The 23,968-nt window shown below is 42.3% G+C and overlaps 2 protein-coding genes across 2 annotated transcripts in view; one reads left to right on the top strand and one right to left on the bottom strand.

The window, feature by feature from the left end:
• The window catches only part of RAB3GAP2 (RAB3 GTPase activating non-catalytic protein subunit 2), a 57,818-nt gene extending 36,740 nt beyond the window's left edge, over positions 1 to 21,078 (top strand). The window contains exons 21-34 of the mRNA XM_060178460.1: positions 107 to 212; positions 843 to 1,003; positions 2,310 to 2,538; positions 4,827 to 4,982; positions 5,083 to 5,189; positions 9,073 to 9,139; positions 11,239 to 11,309; positions 12,108 to 12,143; positions 14,511 to 14,585; positions 14,811 to 15,029; positions 16,889 to 16,978; positions 17,168 to 17,389; positions 18,144 to 18,302; positions 18,458 to 21,078. Coding sequence (XP_060034443.1) covers positions 107 to 212; positions 843 to 1,003; positions 2,310 to 2,538; positions 4,827 to 4,982; positions 5,083 to 5,189; positions 9,073 to 9,139; positions 11,239 to 11,309; positions 12,108 to 12,143; positions 14,511 to 14,585; positions 14,811 to 15,029; positions 16,889 to 16,978; positions 17,168 to 17,389; positions 18,144 to 18,302; positions 18,458 to 18,619 — 1,860 coding nt within the window. The 3' untranslated portion in view covers positions 18,620 to 21,078. The remainder of the gene's footprint in view (positions 1 to 106; positions 213 to 842; positions 1,004 to 2,309; positions 2,539 to 4,826; positions 4,983 to 5,082; positions 5,190 to 9,072; positions 9,140 to 11,238; positions 11,310 to 12,107; positions 12,144 to 14,510; positions 14,586 to 14,810; positions 15,030 to 16,888; positions 16,979 to 17,167; positions 17,390 to 18,143; positions 18,303 to 18,457) is intronic.
• A 470-nt stretch (positions 21,079 to 21,548) lies between these two features.
• IARS2 (isoleucyl-tRNA synthetase 2, mitochondrial) overlaps positions 21,549 to 23,968 on the bottom strand; it is a 52,833-nt gene continuing 50,413 nt past the window's right edge. The window contains exon 23 of the mRNA XM_007521316.3: positions 21,549 to 22,041. Within this exon, the coding sequence (XP_007521378.1) occupies positions 21,902 to 22,041 (140 nt within the window). The 3' untranslated portion in view covers positions 21,549 to 21,901. The remainder of the gene's footprint in view (positions 22,042 to 23,968) is intronic.

The following is a 23,968-nucleotide window of genomic DNA, read 5'->3' as shown; positions in this document are numbered from 1 at the left end:
GTCTCCACACCTGGGAGAAGGGGTCCCTCACCTACACTTGTGAGCTTTTTATAAGATTTCATGCCAAATAACTTTCAGACTGAAAAGAGTTAACATTTTATTTCAGTCTCTGCTTCTGAGTGTTTGGCTCTCTAAGGAGAAAGATATTCTGGACAAGCCCCATTCTGTTCACTGCCTCCACACGATGCTATCCCTGCTGAGCAAGATGAAAGGTAAGACACATGGCAGGCAGTTAAGCTGCTGCTTTCAGCAGCAAAGACTAGTGCTTGAAGTTTTATGGGGTGGCTGTAAAAAAGTTAATTTTTTATTTCCTGCCATCAGAAATAAGGTGTGATACATACAGTTAACTTTTGTTTTCTAAAATATTTATTAAAAAGTGAGAGAGGAAGGGGAAGGAAGGAGAGAGAGAACCCGAACATCACTCTGGCACGTGTGATGTCAGAGATCAAAGTTGGGACTTCATGCTTGAGAGCCCAATGCTTTACCCACATCACAGCCTCCTAGGTTGCAAGTAGAACTCTCTCTTAACTCAGTGCACGAATTAAATGGTATTTGGGGGAAAGAACTGTTTTCCTTATCTTGGGCATAAGCAAAAGAAAGCATGTTGTATTATTGCACCCAGTAATAACAGTTGTGAGGGTGCATTGTGCATGCACAAGGCTGCAGGTTCAGTCATACAGGTTGGGTACCATATATGTTGTGATCTGGTGTCTCATAAAAACAAATCTTAAAAATCAGTAGTAGTTTCCAGCAATGATGGAATATTCTGAACAGGGAATGTCACAGACTGGACAAGTACTGGCAAGCTGAGTTTTCTCTGTCACCTTCTCCTCTGTCCCCAGTGGCCATCGATGAGGCCTGGGATTCGCAGTCTGTGTCCCCATGGTGGCAGCAGATGCGCACAGCTTGTATTCAGTCAGAGAACAATGGAGCTGCCCTTCTGTCTGCCCATGTGGGGCACTCGGTGGCTGCGCAGATGTCCAACAACATGACAGAGAAAAAGGTAAGTGGTGGTGGTGCGGCTGTGATTAGCACCTCTCCAGCTTAACTTTTTTTTTTTTAATTTTTTTTTCTTTTATTTATTTATTTATTTATTTATTTCCTTTTTGTTACTCTTGTTTTTATTGTTGTTGTAGTTATTGTTGTTGGATAGGACAGAAAGAAATGGAGGGAGGAGGGGAAGACAGAGGGGGAGAGAAAGACAGACACCTGCAGACCTGCTTCACCGCCTGTGAAGCGACTCCCCTGCAGGTGGGGAGCTGGGGGCTCGAACCGAGATTCTCATCCCTGTCCTTGTGCATTGCGCCACATGCGCTTTAACCCACTGAGCTACTGCCCAACTCCCTCCAGCTTAACTTTTTATCAGAGAGAGAGAGAGACCAGAGCTACACTAGGACATGTGGTGCCAGAAATGAAACAGGTGGTTCTTGCATTTAGTCACCGTTTTTTTTTCTTCTATAGGCAGGAGAAAGCACTATCCTTGATTTGTTCATTCAGATAACACACATCTTGAATTTAGCAGTTGCCACATGACATGATGGGCAAGAACTGGAACCACAACTCAGAGATCTGGCTTTCTGCCAATAGTGGTGATGTGTGGCGAAGTCTTTGAATCTCCTGGCTTCGGCCTCCTGACCTGAGACATAGGTCAGGTTCAGTCTACAGCACTTCTCAGGCCTCTTCAAGCTCCAGAGTTCTCGCATGATACCCCACCTCTGCTTTCTAGTGATAGTTTGGGCTGTGTAGCATTGAGTTACTCAAATGATAGATAGCTGTTGATCTTCTTGCTTTGTGTGGTTTTTTTTTCCATCTGCTGGAGACTCATATTTATTAAGTAAACAGAAGAGACTAATAACCCCTACATCTCATGGTAGATCAAATGATCATTTTTTTTCCAGAGGATGTTGTGTTAGAGTGACTGAAATACAATAGCTATGTAGAGATTCCCTCAATATTGTCAGTTTCAGTAGTTTACAGACTAAATCTGTATCTGGTGAAGATGTTAGTATTGCCTGAGAGAATCTGGGGCATCTTTTTGTATATTGGTGAGTGTATTCTGAAGAGACCTGCTTCCTGTGCTGAGAGAGAAGCCATGGCTCTGCTGGGGCTGGGATTTCTGCAGGTCTCCTGGTGAGTGTGCCAGCTTCACAGTCAGACCGTCTGCCTCCAGGTCCCCCACCTTGCTGTACCCAGCCAGCATGCTACTGAGAAGTAGCATCTGTATGTTCCTTTGAGGGGTTACGTTTGAAATGAATGTGGATTTGGGATTCTCCCAGAGGGAGTGTTAGTTACCATGTACTTTCTGTTAGTTTTCCCAGACAGCTGTGGGTGCGGATTCCGAGGGCCTCACTGATTCCTGGGAGGCCCTTTCTCTGGACACTGAGTACTGGAAACTGCTGCTGAAGCAGCTGGAGGACTGCCTCATCCTGCAGACCCTCCTGCACAGCAGAGTGGGCACCCGGCCCTCCAAAGTGTCGTCACTGCAGGCTGAGCCTCTGCCGAGGCTGTCTGTAAAGAAGTTACTGGAAGGTGGAAAAGGTAACCTGCACCCATGAACCTGTATTTTCATGCTCTGAGGGTTTGGTTGCTGTTTGTAATAAATCCGAGCAAATGGTAATCCTCAAATTCAAATGTATCATATAATAAGCTACCACATACCTCTCCTCAAAGTCGGGTCCTGCCAGCTTCCTCTTCAGAAGCCGTTAGCTACAACTCCCTGCTTTTCAGGACAAGTGGCCTCAGACTTCTTCCTTTTTCAACTTCATGTGTGCCTGAATAGTGAATTTTCCTGTTCTTAAGCCGAGACAGGTCCCAGTAGAGGAAGGATGGAAGGCAGTTGGAGAGCTCACGGTAGGGCAGAGATGTGCAGGACGGAGTGCCACTCTTCTTCCAGTGACTTTTATTACATCGAAAAATAGTTATTTGCAGGAAATACTATTAACATTTAAAGCATTTACTTTTTAACAAACTTAATAAAATATTTTTAATTTCTCAGCATTAATACCATAAATATTAATAAAATAGAGTTCATAAACTCAAGCTCTTATGTATTATCAATACTTTCTAAGAATATAAAGGACTAAGAGGTTTGAGTACTGCTAGGACAAAACGTGTAAACTTTTTTTAATCTTCATTTTTTATTTTAGGACTTATTTATGAGAATCAGAGCATCACTTTGGCATATGTGTCACTGACTGAATACAAGTCCTCATGTTAACGTGTCCAACACTTCATCTACCATGCCACCTCCTTGGCCACCAAAGTGGAAATTTTGGTGCTGAATTCAATTTTCCTCCTCCTTTTAATTTTGTCATTGTCGGGGCTTTCCTGCTTCAACTTTTTCAGATCCACAGAGACAGGAGAAAAAACACCATTACATTGACACTCCCTCCATTGCAGTGAAGCCAGGCTGGGGCCTGAGTCGTGTATGGCACATGGCATGTGTTCATTTCTTGCCTGTTTGATTGTTGCAAGTTTTCAGTTAAAGTGAGGCTCTCATTTCCTCATCTCTGAGTTTGAACCCCCTGCTCTCCACTCCCCACTTCTCCCACTCATGCATTCTAATTTTTATTTTCTTTTTGACCAGAGTGCTCCTCACCTCTGGCTTACAGTGGTTTCTGGGAGTAAGCCTAGCTCAAATACTATCTCCTCCAAAAAACTGCTTGTGGCATCTCTCTTCCCTTTAATTTCCAGGTATATTTACACATCTTTCTTGATGCATCACTGTTACTCACCTGGAGTCTTTGGGTTCCTGTGCTTGTGCTTTGCAGGACCATGAGCATCATGAATTTTGAACAATCATGGTCTAAACTCCTTCTCACCAGCTCTATGAGGCATTTAATAGTGGAATGGCTAAATTTCTGAGTTTTGTAGTGCCTAGGGATTCTAGCACAAGGGTTAAGTACCCGAGGCACCAAAGACCTCAGGGTCAGTCCGCAGAACCATCATAAACCAGAGCTGAACAGGGCTCTGATAAAAATAAAAATATAGCTCAGGTATTTCTAGGTTTTTATTTAGTGAATTTGCTTTCTTTTAATGATCAATACTCTCTGTATTCCCTGCTGCCACCTGGGTCTTTGAGAAAGGCCATTTTATTATCAGAAAAAAGAAAGGCCATTTTATTATCAGCCGGAGCATTAGAATCAGGGGCTGGGTTCCAGGGTGAGAATGATGAAATTATTTAGGTGGCGAATTTCAGAAAGTAGATCAGCCAGCACACTGCTCTTACTTTTGCTGATAATTATGATTTTTTTTTTTCTCTGAAGCATTCTTTTTGTGGAAAAGCTTTTACTTGAATCAAGTAGGAAGAAAGAATGAGAAAAAAGCTCTGGGCCGATCATAGTATGAATATAGACCTTGTTTTAGGTAATAAGCAGAAGTCTCCATCTTGAATGTCTTCAGTTTGCCTTTGATTTCTGGACTATGATGATGACTAAAAGAACATGCGATAGCATCACATTGGTGATTAGCTGACAATGCATGGCCCCATGAAACAACAAACGTCCTACGATTAATGTTTTCACATATATTTAAGTGAAAGCATTTTAACCCTATAGTCACCTTTTCATCTCTGTGTTAGGACATGGGTAGGATTTGTGAACACAGAAGATCCTATAGTGTATGGATGTTTGTACACATTTCTGTCTTCCCTCAGACACCAAATGTTCTCACCACTGAGGGGAAGGTCTTGTGACTTTTAGGGTTGCTCTCAGGCTTAGAGCTGAATGAAGCACGTAGATCTCCTCACAAGGGAATGCAGTCCAGGTGTTCTGGATCCCCGTGGCAGACACTGCAGATTGTCATTTTCTTTCTTGTCTTGTAACTAGGTGGCATTGCAGACACTGTAGCCAAGTGGATATTTAAACAGGACTTCAGCCCTGAAGTATTAAGACTGGCAGAAAGTGTAGGCGAGCCCAAAGAAGACATTAGCAGAGGCTTATCTGAGGCATCTGACATGGAAATGGACTTGGGCACCATACCAGGTAAAACATAAACACAGAGAAATGCCAAGTCCAGCATGGGAGAGTGGACTGATTTCCAGGAAGGTGAGAATCAGTTCCCTCTCTTCCTCCCTCCTTCCAGATCTGCTGCATCTGGCCTATGAACAGTTCCCCTGTAGCCTGGAGCTGGATGTGTTGCATGCACACTGCTGTTGGGAATACGTGGTTCAGTGGAACAAAGACCCAGAGGTACATCCCACGTCCTCCTCATTCTCATCCACATGTATGCAGGACAGCTAAATAGCTTCTGTAAGAAGAACAGGCCTTCCCCCTTCCAGTATCTCCATACTAGAATCTTGGGCCCTGTCTATAGATTCTCTCTTCCAGTCCACAATTCACAGATGGATAAAGTGTAGTTACAGTTTTTAGCTCCACGCCAAAGAAAACCAGGGATCTGAGGACTTAACCTTCTAAGAAAATTTGCCAATTTAGGAATCTGGGCCAGAGTTAAATCTCTATCTAAAGCCCATGTGTTTTACCCTACTCCTACTTAGCTTGTGAAAAGTACATTTTTTTAAAATTTCCTTTTGAGTTCTCATGTAAGATAGCACCCACCTCACAGAAGATAGTTTACTTGTGCTAGACAGACTCTTCCCCCCTTCCCCTTTACATTCACATAGAGACAGAGGGGGAGTGACCCCATAGTACCACTCCAGCACCACTCCACCATTCATGGATGTTTGGTGCTGGGGGCTCAAACTCAGTTCTTTACATGTGGTAGTCTGTGTTCTACCAGGTGAGTGACCGCCTGGCTCAGAAAACTCTGTTTTGTTTTGTTTTTAAGTCAGTTTGTTTTAATCCAGTAAGTTTATGGTAATTTGTTATAGCAGCAATAGAAGACTAATACACTGCCATATAGCTGGAATTCTTATGTGTTAGAAAATTTTTTTTTTCTCCAGCTTTACTGAAATAAAATTGGCATATAACATTGTGTACATTTTTTTTCTTCCTGTATTCCTTAACTTGTTTTTAAGATCACTTGAGGGCCAGTGAGATTGCTTCCATTGGAAGGGTGCCTGCTTTGCCATGTATACAACCCAGGCTTGAGCCTGACCCCCGTGACACACTGGAGAAGTTTGGTGCTCTGGTGTCTCTCCTTCTCTGCCTGTTTCTCCTGGAAAAAAAAAAAAAAAAAAGTCTACCCAGAGCAGTGAAGCCTCAGCTGTGATAAAAAATATTCTTAATGGTATACAGTCCTCATGATAAAGCCAGAGTAAAGGTCAAGACACTAATGTAGTGTCTGATTGTTCACACTTGCCATGGCTTATTACTTCTCTCATACTTGTTTCAGGAGAGGAGTTAGGAGCTAAGAGTTGTGTTCAGAGCTGGCTAGTCCCAGGTTAAACCCTGCCCTCTCAAGGCCCTGCCTGGGGTCTTCCAGTACTCAATGTCCTGGGATCTGGCCTCTGTCCCAGACACCACTCCGTGGACACAGGACAGGGGAGAAGCTTTACGTGGGCCCAGGGTTTGGATCCTAGATGAATGTCTGAATTGTCTTCCTTGGGCCAGTAATTGCACGTCTGAACCTGTTTCTCTACCCACTCTATTCTAATGAGGATAGCAGCCCTTCTGAATTGACCCAGAAATAAAAAGATGGGTGCAAAAACAGAACCTGGCCAGCATGTCTTCAGGTAGACCTCCTCCCCCCTGCCAGCGATGACATAAATTCTGTCAGAAGCCTTTTCTTTACCCTTATACATTTTTCCCTGGAGAACAGTCTCACCAATGAACTCAATTTTATGTCAGTATGTTAATGATAATTATTATTTGTCTCCCCCTCACCCATGTTGTCTTTAATGTGGGATCTCTTACATGTTAAGATTTTTTCAATTGCTTTAAACAGAGGGATTATCTTTTGTCAGTTAAATCTGACCAAACCATGATTTTATTCAGACAGGGAACCTTTTTGATGCCCCTCAAGTCACCCTCTGTTATTGATAGCCACAACCTGAATGGCAGTCATTTGAGGACATCTACTTAAAGGGAAACTTCTTCTTTTTCTTCTTAATGAATTAATTTATGTATTAGATAGAGACAGAGAGAAATTAAGAAGGGAGGGGTAGTCAGAGGAGAGAGACAGAGATACCTGCAGCACTGCTTCACCATTCATGAAGTTTCCACCTTGCAGGAAGGGACCAGGGGCTTGAACTCAGGTCCTTGCACTCTGTAATGTGTGCAACTCAACCAGGCGTGCCACTGCCTGCATCTCCCTTCTTGTTTCTCTTACATAAAGAGAGAACGTTAGGGCTAGAACAAGGACATCATTTTACTCAAGCTTTATTGTAGTCAAAATAATTTCAGTGTCCTTTGGAAAACTCAAAAACCAGGATATGTTGGCAAATGTTAAATGTTAGCTTTTGGTGCATACTATAAACTTTTTTCAGAGATTTGAATAATACCTATTTTAGATAACACTATTCAAGCATTTATATGTAAACTACCTTGATCAGAGCTGGATTTCAAACTGTTGGTATACCTTTCCCTGTTGTTTCTCTTTGACCCATATCCCTAACTTAAGGCTATATAATAATTTACTTGTCATATTTATGACCTTGCTCCCTCAGGAGACTGTACCTCAGGAAGGGCAAGAATTTAAAAAATTTTTTTATTTATAAAAAGGAAACACTGACAAAACCATAGGATAAGAGGGGTACAGCTTTGCACAATTCCCACCACCAGAACTCTGTATCCCTTCCCATCCCCTGATAGCTTTCCTATTCTTTAGCCCTCTGGGAGTATGGACCCAAGGCTATTATGGCATGCAGAAGGTTGAAGATCTGGCTTCTGTAATTGCTTCCCCTCTGAACATGGGTGTTGACAGGTTGACCCATACTCCTAGCCTGTCTCTCTCTTTCCCTAGTGGGGAAGGGCTCTGGGGAAGTGGAGCTCCAGGACACATTGGTGGGGTTGTCTGTCCAGGGAAGTCTGGTCGGTATCATGCTAGCATCTGGAACCTGGTGGCTGAAAAGAGAGTTAACATACAAAGCCAAACAGATTGTTGACCAATCATGGACCTAAAGGCTAGAATAGTGCAGATGAAGAGTTGGGGTGGGGGGGGTTCTCCATTTTGTAGATAGCTAGTAGGCTTATTTTAGTTAAATTCCAAAGGGCCTGTGGCTATACTATTTTTTTTTCTTTTTTTCCCCTTTTTCTTTTTGCCCCATGAGCCTGAAATCTGATGTGCCAGTGGTTCCAAGTTACTGTCTGGGGAGATGATGTCATGGCTGGACCAGAAAGCTGGATCAGGGAAGAGAGTAGCTCTATAATATAAGAAGGGGGTATAAATATTGTTGACTGTAAACCCCATCGATTTTATGTGATCTGGGGCCCATATTCAGCTTAGGAGCCTATGTGACCTCTGCATCCCTGTAGATCTGAGCTCACATTCTGTGGTCATGAGTAGAGGGCAAGAATTTTGTTTACTGGGAGTCGGGCAGTAGCGCAGCGGGTTAAGCACATGTGGCACAAAGCATAAGGACCGGCTTAAGGATCCAGGTTTGAGCCCCTGGCTCCCCACCTGCAGGGGAGTTGCTTCACAGGTGGTGAAGTAGGTCTGCAGCTGTCTTTCTCTCCCCCTCTGTCTTCCCCTTCTCTCTCCATTTCTCTCTGTCCTATCCAACAATGACAACAATAACAATAAAAAAGATAACAGGAATAAATAAATATTTTTAAAAATTTAAAAAGAATTTTGTTCACTACAATATCCCTGGTGGCTCAGACATGGTACATGCTCAATAAATATTAGTTGGGGGGGGGAGCCTGGGGGATGATTGAATGGATGTATTTGCAAAGATGTAAACCCATCATGTGCACCTGCAGTGCACAAACCACAGTACATCTCAAATCTGTATGTCAGCTATTATCTGGAACCTTCCAGGAATCAGTCTGTACATTTAAGAGACGTCACCGACCTTGCGATAAATAAGTTACTTCTTTCCTAGAAATTCAGTGTTCTTATTAAAGCATATTGGGCTGTTTTGTGCAGAACTTTCTGTAAGAAGTCTGTTTGTATTTGTAACACCAATTAAATGATGCTTCTTTCTCCCCCTCCTTTTTACTCCCTCTATGTAAGGAAGCACGTTTTTTGATTAGATCAATAGAACACTTGAAGCACATTCTTAATGCGCATGTCCAGAACGGTGAGTATACAGATGCTAAGGGCACAACTTATAGATACAAAAAGGCCAGTATCTTTCCACTCGCATCCTAACGCTTATTCACTAGTCCTGTTGCCTAATACATTACTGTCTACTGCTGTGTACAAAGTCCTGGCTCTTAGCTGCTTGGGAAAATGCCCTGAGAAAATAGGGCCTCAAAGTGATGCTCACCATTACTCTTCCATGCTGACTGCTCTTCCTGGGTATAAGTAAGGAATGAATGTTCTATGTAAATCCTTGTCTCCCTCCTGATTTCATAGGTAGATGGGGAGGGAAGGGGTGTTGAAGACTACTTCCTGCTTAGAAGTCAGGCAGCCAAAAGAGCCAGTTAATAGTTTTACCAAATGGCAAGATGAGGCATTGGGCCAGTTAAAAAGGAAAGTATAATCTTGCAGAAATTCTGAAAGGCCTGTTTTATTTGCATGAAGAGAACTGGAATTTTATTTATTCATCCCCTAGATCATTGCCCAAGAATAAAAAAGATTTAAAGTGATCTGGAAAACATGGCTCCTAGGTTATACTGCTCATAACTGATAAAATTACTACCGACTTCAGGCTAGTTTATCTTTACTGTAGAACTTTACCTGCTTGCTTATTTGTTGGGGGGGTGGTAGTAATGATCATGCAAAAAGATTTTCATGCTTGGGGTTCCAAAGTTCCAGTTTCAGTCCCCCACACCACCATAAGCCATAGCTGAGTGATGCTCTGGAAAAATTAATAAAGAGCTTGAGCTGCTTCTACAAAGAATAAGCTTCCTTACTTCTTCATAATTTTAAAAAGACCTCAGGGCTCGATAGACAGCTCTGTGGCTAATAGTAACAGCATGTGAATGTCATGTTTACACCGTGAGAAACCATTAGAACTCAGGTTCTAATGCCACAAATTGTTGGGTATGAAAATATAAAGCTCAAGATTTTTTTTCATTGTTTAAAGAACATTTTACATGTACATATACATACATATATTTTCAAAATATTTTTATTTGTGGGTAGTGACCAATTGAAAGGGGAAAGATGGAGGAGAGAGATACCTGTTGCTTCACCATGAGCTGGTGAAACTTCCCCTCTGCAGGTAAGGACCAGAAGCAGGAGCCCAGGTCCTTGCACACTGTTATGTGTATTCACTATCAGGTGCGCCACTGCCTGGCTCTTTTTTTTTTTTTTAACCATAGTCCTATTCAGCTGTGGTGTATGATGGTGCTAAGGATTGAAACTGTGACCTCTAGTGCCTCATGCATGAAAGTTATTTTGCATAACCATTATGCTACCTACAAAATCAAAACCCTATTTTGATTTTTAAATACTTTTTTTTGCTTGTCACGTCATAAAAGAAACTTGGTATTATTGGGGTAGTTCCAACACTCTTGGATATATCTTAATTTTATTCCTGCAGCAGAAGTGCTGGGTGATCTGATAGACACATTCTTAGCTTTAGGATACTGTTTTTGAGTGGTTTTTATCAACTATGTTCCCACCAGCAATTTGATGAGCATTCCAGTTGCTTCCACATCCTTACCAAGCCTTGAGTATTGTCATGAAGAAAATGCCAAACCTTTCTAATAGTTATGTAACACCCCTTTGTGATTTTAATTTAGATTTATTTCATAATTGGTTATGTGTGCCTTCAGCTAATTGACTTGTACAAACCAAATGGTTTTATGTTGATTGAGTTTCTTATGTAGTACAGTTATGAACTGTATTAATGAAGGCTTCATTAATTTTGTAAATGTTACACATTATATAAGAAGTGATATCGGGGGCCGGGCAGTGGTGCACCAGGTTAAGCGCACATAGTATGAAGCGCAAGTACCATAGCAAGGATCCCAGTTTGAGCCCCCAGCTCCCCACCTGCAGGGGGGTCACTTCACAAACGGTGAAGCAAGCAGGTCTGCAGGTGTCTGTCTTTCTCTCTCCCTCTCTGTTTTCCATTCCCCTCTCAATTTCTCTCTGTCCTGTCCAATAAAAAAAAAAAGTGATATCTAAATAAATAACTGTACTGCTAGGAAGATAGTAGTTTAAGTGTGATGGGGGTTAAAGTCAGCAAGCATTCTGACTGCTCCTTTGCTTCCGTTTGCTGTCTAGGCATCTCACTGATGATGTGGAATACTTTCCTGGTTAAAAGGTTTTCTGCTGCTACATACTTGATGGATAAGGTATATTATTTCATTAGTTTTGTTGGAAGGTCTTAGCTTTCTGGGATAAGGCCAGATAATTCTAAGTCTTATAAACTGACTTGTCCTTTTGGTCCCCTTAACTGGTTGACTGATAGGACAAAGACTGGTTACACTGGACCTCATTCAACCATTGTTATTTGGTGTTATATAGTTCCCAGTGCTGGCATTTTGATGACTGGAAGAGCCCCAAATCCTCAAGAGTAATGTACAAATGATCCCCAACTTCCAGTGGTTAGCTATAAATATTTTCAATTTTAGTGAGTATGAAAACAGTACATGCTCACCAGAACTGTATCTCAGGACTGGGGTGTGACGTTTCCAAGATGTAACAGCACATGATGGCGGGTGGCAGTGACCCACTGTTCCCATCAGCCACGTGCTCGTGAGGGAAGGCTCATCTTCTACGTACTGTGTTCCAGTCAGTGCCGTGTCCAGTAAGTTACATGAGATAGTTAACACTTAGAAAGTGGGCTTTGTAGACTAAGTAAGTGTACTGAACATGTCTACTGCCAGGCTAGGTTCCCCATTTTAAGTGCACTTTTGAATTACAATTTTTCAACTAACAGTGAGTGGGTTTGCACAGCCTCATAGTTGTGGAAGCTGAGGAAGATCTGTATAATCAAAGTCTCTTAACCCAAAAGATGAGAAGTAATGGTTGATTTAAGGAAAAATCCACTTATTTTCAAATTAAAACATAGAAATACACACATCAACTTTTGGGTGTAGCTTTCTACTTACATTAGTACATACTTCCTATTTTATGTTCTTTTGCTTTAGGTGGGAAAATCACCAAAGGACAGGCTGTGCCGAAGGGTAAGTGACCCTCCCTTGGCTTGGGGTATTGTAATGCACATAGCACCTTACTAACTGAGGGGTGAACTTTGCCTTTTACCATTTTGATGGCATATCAAGAGATAAGGAAAATGAAAAGAATACTGTATTAAGGAAAGTGGTCATGAACTATGGCCATTTTTAATTTACCTTTTGCGACTGTCAGAACTGATTTAAACCAAGTCTGTACAAACTGTTTTTAACTTTGGACTGTGGGCACCACACGCTGCCTTGCCACATGTCCTGGCTATACTGTAACGTAGAGCTGCATAATGGCAGCACCTAACAGGAAACAGGATTAGGCGTAGGTGAGCAGGGTATGCATGCACTGAGCACTGTGCAGATGGCTTACTTTTGAGGCAGGCCATTTCTGAGTGAATTTTGCTCAAAACTCTGAAATTCTCACTACAAACACCTTAAGAAATAATGGTGAATATGGGATGATCTCAGTCATAAACAGAAGTTGAGAAATAAGACTAGAAGGGGAAACACAAAGCAGAACTTGGATTGGGACTGGTGTATTGCGCCAAGGTAAAGGGCTCTGGGGGAGGGGGGATAGGGGAGAGGACTTTCAAATTCTGGTGCAGTGTGTTGGAGGAGGACCTAGGAGGGGGGCTAGAGTGTTTTGTAGAAAACTGAGAAATTTACACATGTACCAGCAACTTACTATTTACTATAAGCATTTAATTCCCCTAATAAAAATTAAAAAAAAAAAAAGACTGGAGAATCATGCTGTTATAGGTTCTTAGTTTGAAAAACTGTCGTTGAATTCTCCTGGTGCCTGAAGAATAGCTGAACAAGTGGGCAGGCACACACACTCTGAATGACTTCAGGAATGCACGTTTACTAGTTGTAGTTTCATTTTATTTTATTCTAGCTGTAGGTTTTTTTCATTTATTATTATTTTTAATGTTCATTCTTTTTTTTGCTCCTGGAGGCTATTTTTTCCCATTTTTATTTCCCTTGTTATTGCTGTTGTTGTTGGATAGGACAGAGGAATTGAGAGAGATGGGGACGACAGATACCTACAGACCTGCTTCACCGCTTGTGAAGCTACCCCACTGCAGGTGGGGAGCCGGGGACTCAAACCGGGATCCTTATGCTTGTCCTTGCGCTTCACGCCATGTGTGCTTACCCACTGTGTTACCCACCCAGCCCCCTCTAGCTATAGTTTTATAAGCTTGTATATGGCATCTTGGACAGAATGAGTCAACAGCATGAGTGTATTCTTTTAGCAACTTTCAAATATGCAGTATAATACTATGTATTACATACGTAAGTCATATAAATTAGATTTACTCACTATACACTCCATTATGTCACAGCACTACTCCTTCATTGGTGTTACTTTATAATTTGAAATTTTTTTTTATACCACATTCATCCATTTTGTTCATCCCTCCTCCTCACTCTTGGCCATTATCAATCTATCCCAAATCTAAAAGTCTGATTCTTTTTTTTTTTTTGCCTCCAGGGTTATCTCTGGGTTTGGTGCCGACACTACAGATCTACTGCTCCTGGTGGCTATTTTTTTTTCCATTTTGTTGGGTAGGACAAAGAGAAGTTGAGAAGGGAGAGGAAGCTAGGGAGAAAGACAGATACCTTCATGCCTGCTTCACCACTTGTGAAGCAACCCTCTAGCAGGTGGGGAGCCAGGACTCAAACTGGGATCCCTAAGAGTCCTATGTACTATGTGCACTTAACCTGGTGTGCCACCGCCCCAGCTCCTAAGTCTGATTTTTTTAAATATCTTTCTCTGGTATATTTACTTAGCATAATGCCCTCAGTGTCCACCCATGTTGTCATAAATAACAAGATTTTTAACTTTTTCATGACTTATTAATATCCTGTATGTATACACACGTTCTTTATCCATTGCTATGTCTGATGAAGCTTACTGATAAAATTTACATTTAGGGTGTTTCCATGTCTTAACTGTTGTAATGCTGTAGTGAATGTGAGACTTGTTTTCACATCCTTTGACTATGTTACCAGAAGTGGAGCTGCTGGTAGGTAGTTCTAGTTTTAACTTTTCAAGGAACCACCAATTTACATTCTCACCAGCACGAGGATTTCCTTTTCTCTGGATCGTTGCCAACCCTTATAACTTGTCTTCTTTGTAACAATCATTCTGTAATGCTGTTTTTAAAGAGGTACAGTAATGCCATCTTCTCAAAAACCTAGTTTAAAAAAATTAGCTTCCTAAAGAAATTAGAATGTGCCTTGAACTATATTTAATCTTCCTGCTTGGCTATTCAACATGGAAAGCAATGGGAAAGGTTCTTTTTTCCTTCCTAGTGGCCAATTAGTTTTGCTGTGAGAGCTAATTGTGTCCCTTTTTAACACTAGGATGTTGGGATGAGTGACACAGCAATGACCTCTTTCCTTGGCTCCTGCCTGGATCTTCTTCAGACGTTAATGGAGGTAAAAGCAGAGCCTTTCTGTTCTGAACTTCTCTAAAGACTGTTCAAAACAGTCATTAGAATGAAGGATTATAGACATTCATTTCTAAGTGTAAAAAGTCACGTTTCTTAGTAGATACTTGGAATTGGATTTTTCTTTTCATTATAACCTGAGAGGCAGAGAGAAATAAAGAGGTGTGCTTGGCTGCATCTCCAGTTCTGAACACATGTATCTCCAATCCTGCAGGCAGACGTGAGCAGGGATGAGACGCAGGCACCCGTCCTGGACACAGAGGATGCCTGGCTGGCAGTGGAGGGACCCATCTCCATTGTGGAGCTGGCCCTGGAGCAGAAGCACATCCACTACCTGCTGGTGGAGCACCATTCCATCCTCTGCTCCATCTTGTATGCGGTCATGAGGTTTTCTCTGAAGGCGGTGAAGCCACTCTCGCTGTTTGATAGTAAGGTAAGCACCCTTTGGAGCTGAGCGCTAACAGGTCCAGGCAGGGCTCTTGCTCAGAACCTGAACCTGTTCAGCAGGTCAGCCTCTGGCGTATTGATCGCTTATTGTGGGGTTCCCATCACGTCCCATGTTCTATACACCAGACTCCATCCAGTGTTCCCTCTCAACTGCTTGCTTTCGTCGTTCTAGCTATGTTTCCTGGGAAGGCTCATTTTCTTCCTCGGGTGTTGACAGGTCTGACCCAAGCAGAGTTTTGACACTTACATTTCCACTGAATGCTGCTCTTTGAGATCTATGAACCCTCCTCGATGAACTGTACCTCTGTGCCCTCGCCTCTGCTGCCGCCTCCACACCTGCTGGGCTAGTTGACCAGCGGTGTCCTCACTGGTGCACTGGCACAAGCTAGAAGCTCTGAGGTCACCAACTCAGTTTCCTTTAGACCTCAGGTTTTTGTAAACCCCACTTGTCTGTTCCTCACTATCTTTCCCTTGGTGCCTCTTCTCTCCACCCAGTGCAGTGCAGCCTGTACCTATCACAGCCTTCACTGTAACACTTCTGTGTTGACTCCACAAGCAAGCTCAAGCTCTACCCCCACCCTTGCTTCATCTTGGGTGAACGTGTCTTTTCGAAAGGATTTCCAATCCATGTTGTTGTAAATTATCTTAAAAATTGGTTTGGGGGTCAGGGCTGCTGCTTGCAGTGTGTAGAAGGATTCACAGCAGGAGCTAGGAAATAGTTTAATCAATACAAGGTTTATTAGGGTGAAACAGGTAAAGTGCAAAATCAGCAGTTACCATCAAGGGTTAAGCGTATGCTGGGTCTATAAAGTCTGAATATGGTTATCAAAGTTTAGTCCCATAAGATAAACAATTATCAGCTCTGGTAAAGGTTGCTCATGGCTGTAGAGGGATCTAAAACTTTACCAGCTAGCAGAGTCACATGTGTTCAGAGCCAGAGACGACCCGAACTGCCCCTGCGGCTACAGACAGACTATGACCCACATAGTCAATGACTGCCACCTCTCCAGATTCAAAGGAGGTCTCGAAACTTTACATCAGGCTCAACCTTACGCTGTTGACTGGCTATGGAAGAAGGGCAAACGCTAGAAGAAGAAGTTCTCAGGAGAAGTAGACATGGCGGATGGATGCCTGGAGCACCTCCACCAAGATGCATCTGACCAGAAGAAGCCGCAGCCCCAGAGTTCTGGCTGCTGTCCTTTTAAGTCTATTCAGCCTACCCACAATGCTTTGCACACCAGCACAGTCTGGATTCGCCTACAGTCCACCATGCGCCTGCGCAGACCACTGCACTGTCAGCCTTCTGTCGCCAAGCACTGTGTCCGGGCACCACATGTTATGTATTAGTCATCTATGGCTGCAAACCAAACCACCCCAGGACTTAGTGGCTAAGAACTAATGTTTACCATCATTTTTGTGGGCCAGGAATCTTGAGTTTCTTTTATCTAGGCCCCCCTGGTTTCATGTCTGTCATGAACTTGAGTCAGGGTATTGGGTGTTAGGCAATCCACCTGCACCTGTGTGATTCAGGCAAGATGCAGAGTTCCTTACCACATGGGCACTCCTTTGGGCAGCTCACAGAGTGACAGCTCACTTCCCGCAGAGCAAGTCAAAGTGAGTGAACACACAGGAGAGAAGTCACAATCCTTCTGTAATGTGATCTTGGGAGTGATACCACTGACTGGGGGGGGTGGTGGTGGTGGTGGTGAAGGTGAAGGGGTCCCATAGCAAGAATACCAGTAGGAGAGATCAAAGGATGGATTCTTAAATGACTTCCTTTCTTTTATCTTTCTCCCGTGACATAATCATACTCCTCAGTTTTCTTGACCTGTTCTTTCTCTTTAGGGGAAAAATGCATTCTTCAAAGATCTAACTTCTATTCAGTTATTACCCAGTGGGGAAATGGACCCAAATTTTATTTCAGCACGACAACAGGTAAATTGCAACTTTTGCATTTTGGTTTTGCTTCTTGGATAAACTAATAAAACTCTAGCTTGTCTTTAAGTTTAGCCATTCTTGAGAGCTGGTCTCCCTTTGTGTGTTCATAGTGAAAGCCAACATTTACTCTTTGATATTTCTTAATGATATATAATAAGATGTTGCTGTATCTTTTTCCATTTCAAGTTCTTACTAAAAGTTGTGAGTGCGGCTGTCCAAGCCCAGCATTCCATGGTGAAGGACAGAGATCCTTCAGAAGAGGCACCACCAGCTCCTTTGAGGAAAGATCCAAACTGGCCGGCTCTAGCTGTGGATTTGGCCCCTCACCTCCAAGTTAGTGAAGATGTTGTTAGGAGGCATTACGTGGGGGAACTCTACAACTATGGAGTTGACCACCTGGCAGAAGAGGTAATGACTGTGAATGTCAGTTGGGCTAACGTGACTTGCGTTACTAAACTGACAGCTGGAGTAAATGAGCTACAACCATAGCACAGAATATTAAAACTAGAGCCAAGGAGGTTGGGTGGTGGTGCATCTGATTGAGCCCACATGGTTACTGTGCCTTTAGTCAAGTTCAAGTTCACGCCTCTAGTTCCCACCCGCAGAGGGGAAGGTTCCTGCGTGGCGAAGTCGTACTGCAGGCATCTCTCTCCCATTCTCCCTCTCCTCTTGCAATTCCTGTCTGATCTAATTTGAGAAAGAGAAAACTATAACCACATTCTTGAATGAAACAGGGAAGGGTGTGCCAAGGCAGAAATAGGGAGAAATACACAAACCCTGAATAAGAAGTAAGCTCATTGAACTCTAGAAACAGTGCGGCAAATCACCAGACCTACTATGCAAGGAGTGAGGCAGTGGGAACTCAGCAGGGTTTGGATTCTAGAAGGCTTCATAGCAGAGTTATTATCAGTACATTCAGAAGCCATTCAAGAATCCGAGCAGTGGGGAGCTCTAATATACCTCCCTTTCTGCAACTAGAGCTTGAAAATGACTCATTGTTGAAGGTACTAAGAGAAAATCAACTGTTGAACGGAAAATGGGGTTTAAATGCAGTTTGACTTGTATACAGCCTCAGAGTGAAACTAGAATCTCTTCACTGGCAAAGCCGCTCATGGAATAAACAGTCTGTGGATGCTTACTTCTGGCATGTCCCTCTCCTCAGGCCATCCTCCAGGTTCATGACAAAGAGGTCCTGGCCTCTCAGCTGCTGGTGCTGACGGGGCAGAGGCTGGCCCATGCACTGCTCCACACCCAGACCAGGGAGGGCATGGAGCTACTGGCCAGGCTGCCCCCCACCCTCTGCACCTGGCTGAAGGCAATGGTGAGCACAGTGGGGGCTCAAGTCACAGGGCACTGAGGGTTTCCCAGGTGCACCATAAGCAAGAGAGTCTGGGCCCTACATTTAATTTACTTAGTTTGGAAGAAAAGCACTTACTGGGAAATAACTGATGGGTTATTTTTGTGTCTCATTTGCAGGACCCCCAGGATCTTCAAAACACTGAAGTGCCAATTGCGACAACAGCTAAACTTGTAAATAAAGTCATTGAGCTTTTACCAGAAAACCATGGGCAGTATAGTTTAGCCTTACACCTCATTGATGCTGTGGAAGCCATATCTATTCCTGTTGACACTTTATGACACTTAGCTACTGAAAACTAAAGTCATGGCTGTAACATGAATTAGTGCATGGTTATTTTACATAGTAAGATTTGAAGTTTAATGAAGGGAGTTGAGTTTTTCTTTTGTAAAATAAAAATATATGTATTGATTTTTTTTTTTTAAAGTTCTGGCTAAATTCTACTCCTTTGGTTAATTCTGAAGACAAAAGTATAAACATCAACTACACTATTAGTTACTAGTACAGATGTTTTATTTGGAACTCAAGCACCTGAATAGCTTGTTATACTTTGCTTTTTAAAGTGGGTCATAATTTACAGATTATGTTCTTATAAGACTATATTTCATACTGAAACTGTTATTGCTGTAATTAAATATAAATTTGTTCATACGTAGTCTTACCAGTTGAAGTAGAGAATCACCCTGCACTCCTGTAAGAAACAGGGAAATGCTTGTTACTGTGTGTGCCCCAGCGGAGCTGGAGCTGGAGCTGGAGCTGGCAGGTCCCGTCCCCGGAGGTCTTACTGTTTGGTCAGAGGACCTTGACCTTGCTTGTGGAGGGGATAATGGCAAGATCACCTTGTTCATCAGAGTGACACTGAAGAGAACCTAACCTGCTGTATTTGCCAAAACTGAGATGCAAGCAACACAGTGACAGGAATTAGAATACTAACTGGGATTTGCGTTTTGCCAAGATTCAAAATTATATCCATTATCAGGTAGTTGTAAAAATGTATTATTTTGTAAAGGTTATGTTTTGAAAAGGGCAACAATCCTTAAAAAAAATTTATGTCCAACTTATTTTTCCTATGAGTGTTTAGAAATACATGCTTCTGGGATCTGATAATGTAATCTGTTCATGAGAACAGTTCAGAAAATGCCTAGTGATGCTACAGCTTTAGTATACCTACCTCACAGCTGGCTTGAGAAGATAAAATGAAACTGACTTTGTACCTGTTAGTGCCTGGAGCAGTTCAAGTGCTGAATAATTTGATTAAGACCAATTTTACCAACACTCTGTATACAAAGTGCTTTGAGCTCTACAAACACTGGTGTTTATTATGGCATATCTTTGGAATGTAGCCATACAGGGAAATTTTGCTGTCTGTCACAGATTACTATTGCTATTCACAGTAACTCATTGTGATAAAAAATTTGTTCAGTTTCTTTCTTCACCTATAAGAAACCAGCTCTAGCAGTTGTAAAAAGTTAAGGAGTATATCCTTCAGGGATATAAAGAAAAGGTCTACTACTTGAGGATAACACCATGTAAATTCTCTTAGAAAGATTACACCCCAATAGGAATTTGCCTGTTTAAAACTTGGCTTCTTCAGGTAACGGGGGAGGGCCTGTCATGAAGACTGTCCCACCTCTGCTTGGCTCTCTGCTGCCCCAACCAGACACATTCACAGGATTCCGTGTAAATTGTCCCCAGCACCTGTCCATCTCTAAAGATTAGTCATTCCTATCTGTTTTTCTAAATACTGTTAGTAGTTAGAGGCAGGTCAAAGTATTATAAACTAGCACTTTGATTCCATCACTACTTTGCGGGGAGGGGATCCTTAAGCATTTTAAATAAGACAAAATTAGGGACTGAGAATATTAATAGGCTTAAATACGGTTCATGGAGCCACACCAAATTACATCTCAAGTTAGATTTGTAATACTAGAATTTATCATTGACAGAATTTTGAAATTTAAGAAAAGCAGTTAGATATTTTACTATTTACTAGCAATTGTTTTTAACTTAAATCTGATAGGAAGAAAGGAAAGAGCCCAATAAAAGGAACAGATCTTATGAAATGGTGGTTTCTGAAATCAAGGCCGTGTCAGGTTGCTTATACTAGTGGAAGCCAGTGAGCAGTAGTATTAAACCAGCCCCACAGCTACCTTTTCTCATCAAATTGGCATTTTTGTACCTTGTTAAATTACAAGAAACATCTTCAAATAATCATATGTTCTGTACTACAGATAAAAAGGTAGAGCTAGAAAACCAAGGACAAATGAAGATGAGTAAAAGACTATGCTAAATGCACCATAATTTTGCAAAAAGACAAAATATATGAAGTTTCACATTTGTCATAAAAATTCATGTAAGGTCAAAGTAAACACTAGTTACAATTAAATTGCTGTCTTGAAAAACAGTTGTAATTTTAAAAAGCCAGTAATACTAAGCTTACATGGAGTGTTCACTTAGATGTTGGTTTATTTATGATAGAAATCTTTTTCAAGCACTCAACAGTAACAGCAAAATCCTCTCACCCTGATAGGAAGGGGTCTCTTTGGCTCTTGATAGTTAAGATTTCTGCACAGTAGACTTAGCCATCCTTAGCAAGGTTCTATTTCAATACTGAATTGTTTATAAAATGCTCTATTACCTATTGTAATGTACTATAAGTAGTAATTCTGTATATACTGCTATTTTCTGTGTTCATTATTGTGAATTTATGTATATCAGTGAAATAAATTTTCAGCTTTCATGTTTCCTTATTAACATTCATAAATGTAAGTTGAGATTCTCTTTTATGAGATTAACAAACTTGGGGGCCAGGTGGTATAGGCAGATTGCACACATTACCACTGTGCACAAGGACACAATTTCCAGCCCCTGTTCCCCACCTACAGAAGTTCACAAGCAGTGTTGCAGGTGTCTTTTTCTGGAGAAAACAAAACAAACAAACCTGCTGGGAACAGTGGAGTAGCACCAAGGCCCCTGTGGTGGCAAAAAAAGAACAAATCTGGTGACTTCTTTCCAGTAGGGTATTGGGGGTGGGCGTGGAAGGGCACTAGCTACCGTGACAAGATAGGTATTTGTACTAAAGCAGAAAGGAATCACCCTTTATCTCTTAAAGGAAGCATACTTGTCATTATCTCTTAAGGGAAACATACCTGTCATTCCCTTTCAACTATATATTTTTTCACTCTACAGTGTACAATTTCCACACCAATATCAGTAGAAGGCCTTTATTTTTTAAGCATATTAAATACTGAGTCAAAAAGATTTATAAAATATAAAACATTTTCTTTTCAGTCCTATCTGAAGGCAGGCATGTTCAATAGCTGTGTACCGAGTGAGTTCATTGTTTACAGCCATATCCATCTGCATGTATCTTTTCCCCACAGGTTATATACACACATGTTATCTACTTACAGGAACAACTTGCAGTTCTAGCTCTGACCTTTATTCCTCCACCCACTACTTGAGCCTCTGGAGATTTATCCTCAGTATTGAAATCAGTCCACCTCACTTCCCAGCAGTGCTGTTGGGGCGCTTTTGCTCAGAACCATCCATCCAGTCAGATGCTACTTTCCAGCAACTTCTGCACATCGAGGACAGAGAGTGCCTGAAGACGTGGCTGTGTACTTCCAGCAACGAGGGCACTTTTCTTTGGTGGTTGGCACGACTATCACTTTATATGAAGACTCTTCCCGAATATCCCCACCTGTGAAAGAGCACTTTGCGTGAGCCATTTAACTAGTATTGCTCTTTAGTGCTTGAGCAGTTTGCCAGAAGACCTTTTTTTCAGAGCTTTCACCTGCCTTAGGAAGGTGAAACAGGCAACCCAGCAGAATCACACAGCTTGGCGACAGAAGAATCCAGTCCCTGGGACGTCCTGTGATTTTCTGAAAGTGGGGGCCCAGCTCTTATCCCTGGCAGGGCTCATAACTTACATACACTGACCCTCCGGCTACACATCTAATACTGATTGTATATTGTAACTGTATCCTCACTTAAAATTTCATGATGTGGACAAAAGGAAACAAAAACCACTACTATTAGACATCAGCTGATAACAGTAAATTATTTTCTAGTCATTGTACACGGGAAAATGTGCTAGCCTTTTGAAAAGCACGGCAAGCTAGAATCTTGTTACTTGAGTACTTCCACGTCTCAAATGTAAACTGATGTCAACAAACTCACCTCTATCTCCTGCTTGTTCCTGAGCATTATGAAAAGCATAAGAATCATCACTTTTCCCAAAATATCTGCACACTACACTTGGTTAACGTCATTCTGTCTCCATTTCCATCAGCACAAATAAACTGACAGGAACACTCAAGCGGAAATAACTGTCAAGATGCTTGCTTGGACTGGGGAGATGACTCAGTGACTAACAGTAGGTGCATGGCTTGCATGTCTGAGGCCCCGAGTTCCACCTGAGCACTGCATAGGATTGAGCAGTGCTCTGGTCTCTCATTTAAAAATACCTGCCTGGGGAGTCATGCGGTAGCGCAGCGGGTTGAGCACAGGTGGCGCAAAGCGCAAGGACCGGCATAAAGCCCGGTTCAAGCCCCGGCTCCCCACCTGCAGGGGAGTCGCTTCACAGGCGGTGAAGCAGGTCTGCAGGTGTCTATCTTTCTATCCCCCTCTCTCCGTCCTATCCAACAACGACGACATCAATAACTACAACAATAAAACAAGGGCAACAGAAGGAAATAAATGTAAAAAAAAAAAAAAATTAAAAATAACCTGCCTGTAAGATACAACTGTACTTGTGTCAACAACTATACTGTAAACCATTAACCCCTCTGATACACTATTATACAGGTGAGTTCAATAAAACTTCCTTTTAAAAAATCTTTTAATATTCCCTTCTGTTGCTCTTGTTTTTCATTGTTGTAGCTGTTGTTGGATAGGACAGAGAAAAATGGAGAGGTGTGGAAGACAGGGGGAGAAAGATAAGACACCTGCAGACCTGCTTCACCGCTTGTGAAGCGACTCCCCTGCAGGTGGGAAGCTGTGGCTCAAACTGGGATCCTTATTCTGGTCGGTGCGCTTTGTGCCACCGCCCGACTCCCCCAATAAAACTTCCTTAACCCCTCATGAAGAATGGTTCACTAGAGTCAGGTGCTGTGCAGCAGTTTCATACCAGACTTGCACTCCTGAAGCTAGAAGGTCAGAGGTTAAATTTCCCAGCAGCTTATTAAGCCACAGCCGAGCAGTACTCTGGTTTCAACAAACACAAACCACTAGTAGTGGCCTTTTACTCTGGGGTGTGAGAGCTGGAGAAAAGGTCACTGGATAGAGTGCCTGCACTGTTATACATGTGGCCTGGGTTTGAACCCTGGCACCACACAGAAGGTGACACTGGTACCAGGGGAAGTCTGTGGTGTCACCCACTACTCCATTTTCTCCAATCTGAATGAAAAAGTGTCCCACACACAGTGAAATGGAATGTATTTGCCCTGAATTTATCAAATGAGTTTTAGAATCAACTCGGGGTAAAGGTAGGTGGAATCTGTCAATGGACTGGGCTGCAAGTCAAAGAGGAGTGAGGCTGGCTGAACTTCGCTCACAGGACAGGAGGTGAAATCCACCCCAAATTGGCCACGTGTTCCTGACACATTCTGGTTGAACTCTGCAAAACT

Source organism: Erinaceus europaeus, chromosome 19 (genome assembly GCF_950295315.1).
Source record: "Erinaceus europaeus chromosome 19, mEriEur2.1, whole genome shotgun sequence".
NCBI classification, from domain to species: domain Eukaryota; kingdom Metazoa; phylum Chordata; class Mammalia; order Eulipotyphla; family Erinaceidae; genus Erinaceus; species Erinaceus europaeus.
The sequence above is the reverse complement of the archived record's forward strand: the minus strand, read 5'-3'. Positions and strand labels throughout refer to the sequence as shown.